Raw genomic sequence first — 14,160 nt, 5'->3', positions numbered from 1 at the left:
GAGAGAGAGAGAGAGAGAGAGAGAGAGAGAGAGAGAGAGAGAGAGACTCTCTGATGTCACCTTGTATCATTTCAGGCTAATTTCACCTATTCTCAGAGAGGAAAAGAGAGAACGAGGCAGAGAGAAAGAGAGAGAACAAAAAAAGTAGAGACAACACAGAAAGTAAATTATAAGGTACAACTTTATTAGTGTCCTTGAGGTGGTCAGAGCCACTCAGTGACTCTCACACATACACACACACACACACTCAAAACAACAAACACAAGCAACAGAGTACAGAGTGTAACACACCACAGTAAAAAGCAATGTTAAGAGGGCATTAGGAAAGGCCAGTGTACAATAATATAACACAGATCCAGTAAAGTGATACTGCGTCATCCCTTCTGCCTGAACTCCTCTCTTCTCCTCCTCTCCTCCTTTCCGTCTCCTTTCCTTTTTTTAAGCCGTCTGCATGCGTTTGAGCCCAAAACTAAAACGGAGAGTCACTGGAATGAAATGTCCCACAAAGCCATATATAATTATAAATTTGAGTCAGCAAACGTAATTATTAACTGAACTCGGACAATTTTTTTAGGATTGGGAGGGAAACGGTATTACTGGTGGTTGGAATTGGATTTTAATGATGTAAATGTAATTATTGTCCTTGGAAATTATTTCCGTTTGCAAAATGGAGCTTCTCTCCTCTCCTCTCTCCTCCCCTCTCCTCTCCTCTCCTCACCTCTCCTCTCTCCTCTCCTCTCCTCTCCTCTCCTCTTCCTGTGGTATGATTGTGATGCCCCCGAGATTTTGATCCTTATTGAACGATTTATTATTGCAGGAAAGACGGGGATAGAAGCAAAAGACAAAAGGCAACGGAAACAAAAGAAAATAGTAAATCAATAGGCTTATATTCATCTCCCCCCAATATAAATAATTACATTTTTCTGCCTCCCTGTTCCCCTCCCTTCTCTCCCTCTCCATTTCTTTGTACTCTTTCCTCCCGTTTCACCCTCTTTCACTCACCCTATCTTATCTGCTCTCTGGTGATAACATCTCTGCCCGCAGACTGCAACTGAGCTCTGCTGATAAATACTAGTCCCAGTCAGAAAGAGCGAGGGTAAGCACTGTAAGTACATTAGATTCCTGAGCAGATTTCAGCTGTTCGGCCTCAGCGGGAGCTCCTCGCCAAAGAAGGGATGATGTAACGCTCATCTGACGAGCTCCTATATAGCATAAAGTGTAAAACATCATATAGGAAGTTCGTGGAAGTACAGAAAATGTCCTCGTTAATGTAAACTATGAGTTTTATTGATTTCAAGGTAATTTAGCCTAATATATCTAGTTTTTTATTTCCAGACCTCTTCAGAACTTACTGAAGCTGCAATATGTGGGATTCAGAGTATTCATATAACAGCAAACGACTATTTGCTCGGTAAAGATGTAGTGGAGTAAAGTCTATCTGTAGAAACAATGAAGTCTCCAAAACGTCTCTTATTTTAAAACTCACGAGACATTTTTGTATTATTCAAACCAAGATTGGTTAACTTACATTTCTAAGACTTCATTTCCAGCATTCACAGCATAAATGTAGTAAATTCAGACACAATTTAGATACAATTTACATCTAATAGTAATGTAGCCTAATATTCAGTGGCATTAAAGATATTTACGTGCACATGAGACGATCTCAAAGCATGCACAAACTGCCACTTTGTAGTATAAAGCCAGTTGTAACCGCCGAGGCAATGTGTAGTTCACCAAGGCGATGTCACGTTGCTTTTTTGTACCCTGGTCCAGCCTAAGAAGAGTGTTCTCTTGAACAAGGGCACAAGTATTGACTTAGCATTCTTAGATTTATATCTCTTCGTTATAATGGAGTTTCTTTGTCATAATAGATTTTCTGGAATAGTCTAGAGAAAGAAAAAAGCACCTCAGACCTTCATTTGATTTAAGCGTGTCCCAGGGACTCCTATCTGTGCAGACTATAGCCGTTAGATGGGATTTAATACTGCCTATTCTGCAGATCGGTCAGATCCCATCGGAGGAGCGGAAAGCTAATCAAACTAGCTATTGTTACGCAGTATTGCCGTGTTGCCAACTAATAATCTTGATTTAGGCTAATAACCGCAGATTGTACATGGTCTTTTTATTCCCTCCCTGGGGGGGGGGGGGGGGGGGTCGTCTGTCTCCACCCATGTTTCCAAACAGTTTGAGTCAAAGCACTTTTCTTTGACTTGCCTCCTGGAGGTAGAGGTCAATGCAAATCACCACAAAATGAGTCTGAGTGACGGTGGCAGATGTTGTGTCTGATGCCATTCAACAATCTTTTAGGAAAGACTGTGGCTGTCCTGTTTCTGTGTGCGTGTGTGTGTGGGGCACTCCTCTCTCTGCCCTTGAGCCTTTATCAAGTCCTCCTAATTATTTTATAATGCAAATGAGTCGCCATTATTTCATTAGCGAGGCAGCCAATCACAGAAGCTGATTAGGAGGTGATTAGCATGCAGTCGGCTCCTCTCTCCCTCCCTCTCTCTCTCTCTCTCTCTCTCTCTCTCTCGGTGTCCTTGTGAATGGAGATGAGGGGGGCAATAATATCCCATCTGGACACACACTCGTGCATGTAGTTGGAAAATGTTGTCTGATTTGTTCTCCAATACAATACAGTTAACACATGTGGGCAGACCCAGTACGAATACACAAATACAAAGCGCTGGCTAAAGCTATTTCCCAGCGCTAACAAGGAGCTACAATGAGAGGGAATACTGTACGTGTATTCATAAGGTCACCTTAAACACCATTTCAAATGAATGAGTGTTGCTGCCTGTCTGCTGGATGTGTAAACAGGCAGCTGTTTGCTAAAAACTCAGTTTTCATATAAACTTAAAAAAGCAATAATGTGTCGATGTCTCCTGCTGCCAAAATATCTGTTATTGCTTGATTGTTTGATGACAGTTTGTACCAGTAACACAGCTCACCGAATGCAAAACAGAAGTCAGTGGTTGTTAGAATTTGATTGTTTATGTTTAATTATTTAAGGAACAGTTTCAGACAGATAGATTGATAGGTTTGAACTTCGTTTGGGAAAGCTCGCGTCTCTTTTTCCACAAGACGTAAGATGATAGTTCAAGGTCTGCTCTGCTCATTATTGGCAAGAACTATCAACTGTCGGGTGCTCGTGTGTGTATGTGATTGTGTGTGTTTTGGTTTACGTTGGCAGGACACTGAGGAAAGGGAGAAGTGTTAACTAAGAATATGGGTGAGCTAGTGTGAGGTTTTGTGTGTGTGTGGAGACAGTTTCATACATATTTGGTTTCTGCAGACCCCCTTTTCAGCAGCCACACACACACACACACACAAGGACACATGGCTATTCTGTTCAGTATGTTTGAGGCTGAAAGCAGCAAGAATGTCTATCAGAGGTGCGCAGACGAGAAAAGAGGAATGCTTTACGATTGGTTTAAAAAGAACATTTCTCTCAGTCAGTAGAGCGGAAATGTAAAACACGGTAAGCCGAGCCAAGGCAAAATACCTCCTCTACCACGGCACTGTATGATGTATGCTGAGTGCAACTCTATGTGTGTGTGTGTGTGTGTGTGTGTGTGTGTATACAGCGTGATTTCAAAAACAGTGGGTTTTAAATCCAATTCCACTGTACACTGTATCCTGCTTTCAGAAGCAGAGGATCCAGAGGAAAATATTTGAAAGTGAATAGAGCTTCTGTATGTTCTCTGTAGGTCAGCGGGGCCAAACCAACGCTTTAGCATACAAACCAAAGGCTAAGTGCTTCTGCAATCCCAAAACTACAGCCGAACAATTCGTCACTTAAAGCAAACGCCAAACGTCTGAAAGGCTTTAAACTAAACTAATACACACACGTTTGTCTCGGCGAAGCATTAGCAGCACTTAGCACAACACTCAATGAATCAATTACGTGTCGTCTCTTACCTTTTATTAGAAGTAACGTGTGCACGACTTACATTAACGGGAGTTTTTGTTAATGTTGCGGTGACATTGGCCTTCCTTTTAGAGGGACACTTCACTTTAAAACGCTCAGCGCTCATTCAGGACCAGCTTCACAGTAAACAGCAATGATCATGCACATCGGAGATCAAGACAAATGCTCGTCTTGTCTCATAGATTGCAAACTAATCAAAGATCATATTAATGAAGCAGTCATAGTTTTTTATTCCCACCTTGCTAATTTAACTTGAACAACATGTTTACTGAGGGTCTGCATGACAAAGCGCTACTCTTTACTCTCTACTCTAGGTCTGTTTCTATGCTAAGAGAGTGGAAAATGCACGATCCTGTTGTTAAACAAAGGATGATATTTTCCCCCATAGCTGCATAACACGCACAAGGTTACCTTTCCACATGCAGGCAGTTATTAACAGAAACCATACGTTCACTTGTCCTCGCTTCTGATGCGGTGTATATTGTTGCACACATGCAAACGTGCACCCTATAGTCACACACGTTCTGCTCTTTTAACCCATGCAGAGAGAGCTACCTGACGGCAAGATGTAAACTGACACACACACACTGTGGGAGACAGGAAGCCATGGCGTCTAACAAACACACACAGCAGCATGTGTTACACATCAGTTGAACTACATTGTGTACATCCAAGCCGAGTTCATGACAGAATAGTTTGGAGTACGCCGTACTTCGTGCCCTCTACGTGTCCCAGCGTTTTTTCCGCATTATGACCGGAGGTGACTCGCTGTGACAAAAGACTTAATTGAAGTGAATGGGAGTTGCACGAAGAGAGGCTGGTTTGAGAGAATGACGCCAAGAGGAATGCGATCCCGGTGCAATCTCTTGAGGCTTTTGAGTCACAGCCAACCATGCAGCCGGCAGCAGAAGACAGTCGCTTAGTTTGATGTTAACTTGTTTCTCCTCTGGCGGCTGTCACCTCGTGGTATCCATCTGTAGAGGGGAGCTCAGATCAGCGGGGCATCTGAGGGCCTGTCGCTCTGCTCTCCATCACAGCCGCTGCCGCCGCCGCCCGCTCTAGGACACAGGTAGAGAGAAGCCACTGAATGCGAAGGAGATTTCTGCTGCTGGCGCTGCTGGTTGCTGATAGTGCTTCATGGTGGCTCGCTCCTGTGTACCTTCTAACGCGCCCTCTTGTGTATCTCGGCGTTGGGGTTTGCCGCTCTTTCGGTTCCAACGTTTCATTATCGTCTTGGGTTTGGTTAGTTTCATTACAGCTGAAACGATTTGTTAATTACAGTTGCGTATATGTAAGTGTACCTTTTCATTATATCACGACCACAAAACATATGGAAGATTTTATCTTCTCCTACTTTTGGTAAAGGGCACAGAGGACACATATCAGTGACCACTAACTACCAGTGACTTGACTCAGATGTTATTGTGGCTTTTCTTAGCTGCATCTCTCCGAGCCATTTTATTAAACACAAGCCGTGCGTTGCTCTTAGCTCAATGAATCAGATGGCTAGCAGTGACCCGCGTGCTATTTCTATCAGCAACGTCGCCAGTACAAGCCACGTATCATTTCAAGTTGATTGTTTTCAGCCAGCCGCCGGGGACAAGCGGCGTCTCTCTGTGTTAGAGCCACTTCCTGTTTTCGGGCTGGGCCACCGGCGGGCTAGCTCACGCATTGGTGGGCCCCCGAGGCCTGCGGTGATGGGCACAGATGATCAGCTGAAGGCCCCTGGCGGTTGAGTCAGAGGTGATCCTGATTGGCCCTGAGTGACGGCCGTTGGAGCTCAGACTCCTGGTGGTTTGGTTAATGAGCGGAGACGCAGACACGCACAGAAAAAAACCCCAACGTACAGGAAGGAAAACAAAAAGTTTTACAGGATAAACTCAAAAGGAGAAATCATGTTGCATAAAAACTAATTAGATTTAGTCAATAATTACTGATACTGTGAGGTGAACTAAATGTGATCATGTTTGCTGTTCGCAGGGAGCTGTACGTTTGATGAGGGCTTCACTCAGTGTGATTACCAGCAGGATCCCTACGATGACTTCGACTGGACGTACATCAACACACAGGAAGTGCCGTACGTCTCACCAGAACTGCCACAAGGTAAGACTTCCTTTCCCCCGTCCCTGTCATCCACTTGTTCGACTCCTCCAAGTAGGGGGGGAGGGGGGGGGGGGGGGAAATTAATTACTGTCGTTAAGTACAGTTATTTTATTTGACATATCAGTCATGGAGGCCATTTATTTGCAGAACCAGTACTTTTAATACCTGAGTATTTAGTTTTAACACAGGACTTTTACTTGTAATGAAGTATTTGTTTACATTGCATCCTCTCTCCTCTCTCCTCTTTTCTTAGACATCCTCTCTTCTCCTCTTTAATCAGTAGTTTTTTTTTTTTCTTCTCCGTGGTGATGATGAAGGGGAAATTAAATCTTTCTGCCTCAGGGCTGAGGGTCTAATTAACAGAATATGAGGTCATTAATCAACGGCAGGGAACAGGGAAGGTTGCCTACTTTACAATCTTAAAAAAGCAAAATGTTATAACAATAGCCGGCTATGCAATGTTGAGATATTGACTGGCATTACACAATGAAATCCACAGAGTAAGAATGTTGACTGGTGTATGAACAATGGCGTTAACCACAGCGAGGAAACCATGTTGAAATGTATCAACCACAAACATGCTTGAGCTTTTCATATCCTTAATGTCGGCCTCTCTCGTCTCTTCTTTTTTCCTTTACTCTCGTCTCCTTCACTCTTCAGTCCACTTATCTCCTCTCTTCTTGTCTCCTTTCACCTTCTTTCCTCCCCTCCCCTCGACTCTTGTCTCCTCTCCTTTCCTGTCCTGTAGTCTCCTTTCATCTCCTCTCTGCTTTTCTTGTTTCTTCCCCTTTACTTTCCTATAATCTTGTCCCATCTCCTTTCCTGTCCTACATTCTTCTTTTGTGTCCTTTCCTCTCCCATCCTCTCCTCTCCTTCTCTGTTGTGAGAGATTATGACTTTCTTTGTTACCATGACAATGTAACACCGTTATTTATCTCTCGTGCTTATCATCGTGACAACCCAGCGTCGCTGACATTTAGAGAAAGGTTCAGTTCAACACTGACTCTTTATGATTTACACACACACACACACACACACATATTTCCTCCTAAAATGTGTGTGTACCTACTACCTGCATATATTTATGCCATGACGAAAGGGTGGGGTGCCTTGCCCAATGGTACAGTGCCAAAGTCTAGCATTTAGTGGTATTAATACCAAGTGGTGTCACTATGCAGAGAGGGCAAAGATGGTGGTTTGAAAAGGCTAAATACGTTGCACAAGAGTGCGAAAGTAACGCCTGGAGTTTGCATATCATTAACTTCTGTATAGGCTAGTGGGATGAGCAGGCCAGGTTAATGGTTTGGAGATGTTGGATGTGGGGGGGTGTTCCAGAGCATTGCCTAAAGGTACGGGAGCACGACCTGACATTTGATGTGTTAATAATGCCGGCAGGGCGAGGGATGGTGTGGATGGTGAACCAGGTTGCTGGAGGGGATTACAGATGCAGCACTTGGCTAGGTTTTTTGTATTTGGAAGAAGTAGCAGGGAATGGGTGAGGGGTTGAGTTTGGTAGCATAAATGCACTTCCCCAGGGACACATTGGTAATGCCTATTATTAGAATTGTTGTTTTTTGTCAGGCAATCCACCAGCCACCAGTAATTTAGAGGTACTCTGGTCCGGCTGGAGTCTACCTGAGGGCATGGCATGATTTAGAGCACAGCCAGTCAGCCTTTTGGGCTTTTGACCCGTTAAAACAAAGGGATACCTCGTCCCTTTGTTTAGGGAGGAGGTTGTTAAGAGTATTTGGCACCTCAAAGACCATTGGGAGTGAATTTATTGTGCTGATTAGTAGTTCGGTGGGTTATATATAGTCAAAGGTATTGGCAGAGAAAAGCAGTGATCTCTACGCAGAATCGTTTGAGCGTCATCGGATAGCTCCGCCAACAACTCTACTTTTGTTCCTTTATAAGCCACGTCGGTTTGTCCCAGTTTTTAATCACCGTTTGTGCTTAAGGCAGCATTGACTGCGGAGGGACGGTTTGGCAGTTTTTGTAATAGAGCTAAAACTATTCTGTGTAATCTCTTTGGGGGCTGACGTTGGCACTAGCCACCATGGCAGCGTCTCGATGCTACGCTGGCAGCGAACATTCATGGGCCGGGGCTCTGTGGCTCAGTGGACTAAAGCAGATACGCTTGACTCATAATGTTGTCAGCCAGTACCACTCTAAACCTATCTGGCAGGCCATTCTCTCCCCGTCTCGCTCTCTCTCTCGCTCTCCTCTTGTTTTCCACTGTGTACTGTTTAATAAGGTTGTTGAAAAAAAGGCATTTCAAGTGCAGCAGAGCTCGTTTCTCGTCCACTGGATTGTTTTTGATCGTACCATCAAACCGTTCTGACATTGAGCTCCACAAAAGTAGTATTTGTTGCATCGGATGACATTGGATTTTAAAGATGCACATCGCAATGCTGAAACGATCAAGTAGTCGATTGACTCAAGATTCAAAATTAATTTTGATAATCTATTTTTCAAGTGAAAATGCCAGAAATTCCCTGATTTCACCTCCTCAAATGTGAAGCTACTGCTTTTTTCTTTGTCTTTTATGGAAGTGAATTAAAAATCTTTGGCTCTGGGGCTGTTGGCTGGATAAAACAAGACATTTGAAGACTTCACTTTGGACATTTGATAGGCCAAACAAATAATCAATTAATAAAGAGAAGGCTCTGCAGGTTGACTGATAATGACAAAAGCCCACTTTAAAGCAACAAATACACATACTGTTATGAGAAATTAATTCTTAATAATGTTAAAAACCGATCTTAAAGACAGGTTTATAGACACACCAGTGGAATTGAAAGCTTGTATATTTAGAGGAAAATGATTCCACCGCCTGGAAGCAACGATGGAAAACACTTGATCCACTGTGGATTTTTAACAGGGAACATGTGATGAAGTGAACATAAATATGATCTGGGCAAAAAACAAGCAGTTTTGGTCCATGCAGTGCTTTCAGAACAAATGCAACCATCTTAAAATCACTTCCTTATTGGACATTGAAGTACACGGAAAGTCTTGTATCTTTGTTGTGGACGAGCTGCATGTTTTGTTGTATTCCTGCTTTACTGTGGAATGTTGTTACCATGCGATGCTGAGAGTGGAACTCTCCCATTAGCCACTATCCCATCAACAGGCCGTTACTGTTTAGCTGAAGAATACTTCCTTCTATCTACCGTGCTGCCGCTACTGTTGTTGTTGTGTGACATATCTAGGTCTCGGGGGTATTTTTAGCCTCATCGTTATATTATGTCGTCATTCTATTAGCGTCCATTTTAGACTTTGGCAGTTCAAAGACATCGACCATTTTAGAAATCAGCAGACTTCAGGTGTCGGATGTTCTCGGCATCACAAGGGTCTACTTTTGTAGTATACGTGTTGTGTCAGGTTCATAACTCATATTTAATGCTATTTTTGTCTCCGGTTAGACGTTGTTGTTTTTCTGTATTCCAGCAGCACCATCTTGTCTTGCAGGCACTTTTCTCACGTCACCATCTTAGAATCAGGGCCAAAAATAAAGCAATGGAGTGACATCCGTCTTGTGTTCATTTTGCGTGATAGTTTGAGAGAGGGAATGGTGCTGGCCTTGTTCATTCAGAATGAGGAAGTAGGATTATTTTAATACCACTATGGCTACAATAGAAGTGTGTGTGTGTGTGTGTGTGTGTGTGTGTGTGTGTGTGTGTGTGTGCTCAGAGGCGATGGTGGGTAAAATAAATCAATCAAGAGAGAGAGAGAGGAAGAGCCAATCTAAGACCTAGGATACAGTGTTTGGTTTTGGAAAGCTGATGATGATGATGATGATGATGATGTGTGTGTGTGTGTGTGTGTGTGTGTGTGTGTGTGTGTGTGTGTGTGTGTGTGTGTGTGTGTGTGTGTGTGTGTGTGCACCAGTTGAAAGCCTGTTATGTTCTGCTGAAAAGTGTTTTCTCACAGTAGATTAGCTGAACAATAAGTGATAATCACTATTGTTCTACAGCTTATTGTATATACTGTAGAGCATATTGTGTATGATTTAATATGCAAATAGATTTAACAATTTAGGATGGAGTGCCTCGCGTGTTTAACTGGAGCACAGATATTGTGTTGTTTTGTACTCTGTTCTATTCTATTGAGATCTATTCTGTGTCCTTATATCCTATTCAGTTCTGTTCTATTCCGTTCTGTTATGGTCTGTTTTGTTGTTTTATTCTGCTCAAGTAGATGTATTGTTTTATACTTAGGGATGCAACCAACAATGTAATTGTTTTCATTTATCATGATTATCGATTATTATTTCAATGACTGGACAAATTCCCTAGCCTATAAAGTGTCAGAACATAGTGAATAAATACCCATCACAGTCTCCAAGAGGCCACGGTGATATCTTCATACAGCCTGTTTGTTCAGACCAAGAGTACAAAGATATTCCAGATGTTACATTTACAACAAACAATCCTCACATTTATAAACCAGCACATGTTTATCACTTTTGCTTGAGACATGACTCATAATTAATTATCAAAGATTGACTTGCCCAATTACTCAATGTATTGTTTCTGCGCTGGTTCTATTCTATTCATCTCTATTCTATCCTGCCAACATAATTAAACACTATCATGGCTACCGTCCCTCAGTTTGGGATGAGCTCATGTGAGATTGTGAGATTAGACATCAGGCAGGAAAGGCTCATATTTCACCGGAGCAACATCTGGTTGAGGTCTGAGCTGATTACTGGAACATCTGGATGGGCTGACTGACCGCCCTGTCAGCACACCCAGATTATGAATTATTTTTCAGCTGCATTTCCGGCAGTCGACTGCTATAGGTACAAGGTAAAGTATTGAGTAGTGACAGCAGACATAACAAATTACCCGAAGTACGTTTGTTATTGACTCACTCCAGTGACTGAAAACTTTCTCCAGAGCCCCATCATATTAATAATAACAAAAGCAATGGATTTATATTTTAAATCAGCAGAGAGAGGAGCAACATTCTGCAAACAAAACAAGTAAGCCAGAAAAATACAACCCAGAGGACAGCTATGAAAAATGCAATTAATCATGTGACACCGCTGGGTTGTTGCAGGTAAATTGTATTTTGTAGGATGTGGAAAATGTGACTGGTGTGGTCAATTTAGATTTTGTTGACACGTTATCTCTGCTTAAACGCTCACACATTTACAATTATTATTACCTGAAGGCAGCACAGTTCTTATAGAGAAATGAAACGGGAGATGGGGAATAAAGAGATTTCATCAGAACATCAAACAAAGAATATAAAAGAAAGAAGAAAAGTAAGAAGGAGCTTTTTTTCTGCTCTTCTCTTCTCTTTCCAATTCCTAGTTTATTTGTTGTCTGCTTGATGAGAAACAGCCTCAGAATCACAAAGGAGAAACAAATGACACCGTCTTAGTTACAGGGGTTGCTTTGTCTTGTACTGTGAGCTCTAAAGGAATGAGAGGAGAGAGAAACAGAAGTGAGTAGAAGCATGCAGACATAAAGGGAAAGAATAAAAAGTATTTTGGGGTTTTTATGAACAGAAAGTCACTGCTTCAAAGTGTTTCTGTCAAAGACAAAAGAGCAGCGGAATGGGGAAAGTTTACGTTGGTGTCTGTTTGTCTTAGATGATGAGTTTAGTGCTGTAACTAACTGTAACATACCACAGCGTACACACACACACACAGACATGCATACATTGCAATACTAACTATCAGAGAGATACAGGAAGAGGTATAGAATGATTAAGATTAAAGATTGTATTCGTCACATGCACACTGTGAAATTTAAAGTGACAAGCATCACAAAAGACAACAAAACCAATATGCTGTAAAGATAAAACACCATAATATTCACTTATTGAGACAACAGAACCAGAATGAGCAGTATACAATAGATGTACTGAACTGACTTAAATACCATACCAGGGGAGGAGTTAAAAAAAACACATGAATAAGCTTTGAAATTACTTCTTTAATTCACAGAACTGACACAGCTATCTGTCTTCGCTGTTCATATCTTCAACACGGCTTGTTTTTTTTGTAGCAGTTCACTCATGTAGCTACATGTAACACAGGCAGAGGGCATTTAGCAAGTCCAGCCACACACACTAACTAACTCATCAGAGGGCATCGCTGCGAGTCTGTTCAAGCTCAGGTATGTGCAGTACAAGCACAAACAGCTGCAAACACGAAAGAACCGATTCACCGGTCTTGAACCCGATCCACCGCAAATTATATGCGTTTCTTTCTTTCTTGTTTTTTGACCCTCTCTTTGTCTCCTTGTCTCTGTGAACAGGTTCTTACATGTTTGTGGACTCCTCGCAGTATGACGTCGGGGAGAAGGCCAGGTTCCAGCTGCCGGTCATGAAGGAGAACGACACTCACTGTATCGACTTCAACTATCTCCTCACCAGCCCCGACGGCTCCAGCCCCGGCACCCTCAACGTCCTGGTGAAGGTAATGACAATCAATGCATAAATGGTGACATGCATGCATACAGATGGAGAGGGAGAGGAGGAGAGAGGAGCTCAGTGGATCCCAGGAAGTCCCCCAGCGGGCTAGGATTCTGGATGTTTCAGGGGGCCAATGCAGAGAAGCCAATATGGGAAAATAATATCTCTTTTTCTCGTTGTTGTCAGCACTCTGGATCAACTGGAGAGTCTTGAGGGAGAAGTCTGATGATAAGGAATTGCAATAACCAACAACTATACCACATATACACATATAAAAGAGTGCCAGTAGTTTATTTATCTTAACTGACTGAGACTGGTTGTACTGGTTCAGTTACCTGTCCAGTAAACAACCTGCCCATTCCTTTTTACTTTTCAGACATTAGCATTAAAGCTCTAAGCAGCTCTAAGCAGACACGATCATCTGAATGCCTCTACATAGTCGTTCACACTGTGTGAGGAAAGGTTTGATTTCATGAGACACAGACGGAAAACATATGGTTCCTTTTACTCCGGAAAACAAGCCCGGATGAGATCAAGTGCAGAGTTGAAGCTTTCCGTTTGTCACAATGGCAGATGGTGAACAGAGCCTCTCAGCTTAAAACAAAACAAAACAGAATTCATGGGGAAATGTGGTCTCGCTTTTGGGAAATACAACCACCAAGTAACGCAGCTAGCATGCGATAGAGGCGGCTGACTGCCTTGCCTTTACCGGGAGCTTGTGTAAGGTTGCCTAATTAAGCTTTAATAATTAATCTGACAATAAAATACCGACTTTTAAAATCAGCAAACGTGCACTTTAAACACACTGAGCGTCTTTGTGTTTAGATGAAGGTGATAGTTTGTTGGACATTTGTCAAAGTACTAAGTGTGATGGATATGAAATGTAGAGTAGAGCCGTGCCGTACCGTGCAGTGGTGCACACACATTTTATGATGCAATAATCCAAACTTTTCCCAACATTCCTATCTTCTCTTTCCTCTCTCCTCCTCCTTAAGTTCTTTTTTTACAATTCGTGGAAGAGGTTAGAAAACGCTTTAACTGAAGATTGCCATTTTACTGGTTCTGTCTCTTCCTGGTTCTGAGCAGCAGGGGAGTATTATGAGCTGGAGCACTGCCCTCCAATCTGATGACACAAAGTCAAACCCACTACTACTATTACTACAAACACCTTATATTGTGCTCTGTGTCTGTTGCTAGGTAAACAAGGGTCCTCTGGCCAACCCGATATGGAACGTGACGTCCCACACTGGTAAACACCGGCTCAGAGCGCCACTCTCACTTCATAAGTTATTGTGACACGGTTGATTGTGTCCCCGTGTGTTGACTGTGATATTGTCTCTCAGGTAAAGACTGGCTGAGGGCCGAACTCGCTGTCTCCACCTTTTGGCCCAATCAATATCAGGTAACTCATCAATCGCAACCAATGGCTGTGTTAATGCAGGACTCCTTTATTATGTGAATGTTTCCTTATTTCCACTTGTGTTCATGTGAATACAAAAACACCACACACACACACACACACACACACACACACCCACACACACAAATACATACGCATGCTGGGGGGTAGGCAGCTGATTTATTTGTGTTGACTGAGGCTCAGGAGGTGACGATTAGGCTAGAAAGACACTGAAAAACTAGGTGGGTCTCTGTGTGTGTGTGTGTGTGTGTGTGTGTGTGTGTGTGTGTGTGTGTGT

General features: G+C 42.6%; 1 protein-coding gene across 24 annotated transcripts in view; it reads left to right on the top strand.

The window, feature by feature from the left end:
- Positions 1–2,541: 2,541 nt before the first annotated feature.
- The window catches only part of ptprk (protein tyrosine phosphatase receptor type K), a 63,186-nt gene continuing 51,567 nt past the window's right edge, over positions 2,542–14,160 (top strand). For 13 of the 24 annotated variants that reach the window (XM_031861478.1, XM_031861490.1, XM_031861479.1 and 10 more), the window contains exons 1-4: positions 2,543–6,034; positions 12,307–12,467; positions 13,661–13,712; positions 13,807–13,865. In XM_031861478.1, the coding sequence (XP_031717338.1) occupies positions 12,315–12,467; positions 13,661–13,712; positions 13,807–13,865 (264 nt within the window). In that variant the 5' untranslated portion in view covers positions 2,543–6,034; positions 12,307–12,314. Of the gene's footprint in view, positions 6,035–12,306; positions 12,468–13,660; positions 13,713–13,806; positions 13,866–14,160 lie in introns of all 24 variants that reach the window. The other 11 variants (XM_031861492.1, XM_031861491.1, XM_031861489.1 and 8 more) reach the window with 2 other exon arrangements.

This window comes from Anarrhichthys ocellatus, unplaced genomic scaffold (genome assembly GCF_004355925.1).
Source record: "Anarrhichthys ocellatus isolate YVR2014 unplaced genomic scaffold, GSC_Weel_1.0 scaffold25, whole genome shotgun sequence".
In the NCBI taxonomy this organism is placed as follows: Eukaryota; Metazoa; Chordata; class Actinopteri; order Perciformes; family Anarhichadidae; genus Anarrhichthys; species Anarrhichthys ocellatus.
This window is presented reverse-complemented; position numbering and strand designations above follow the sequence as displayed.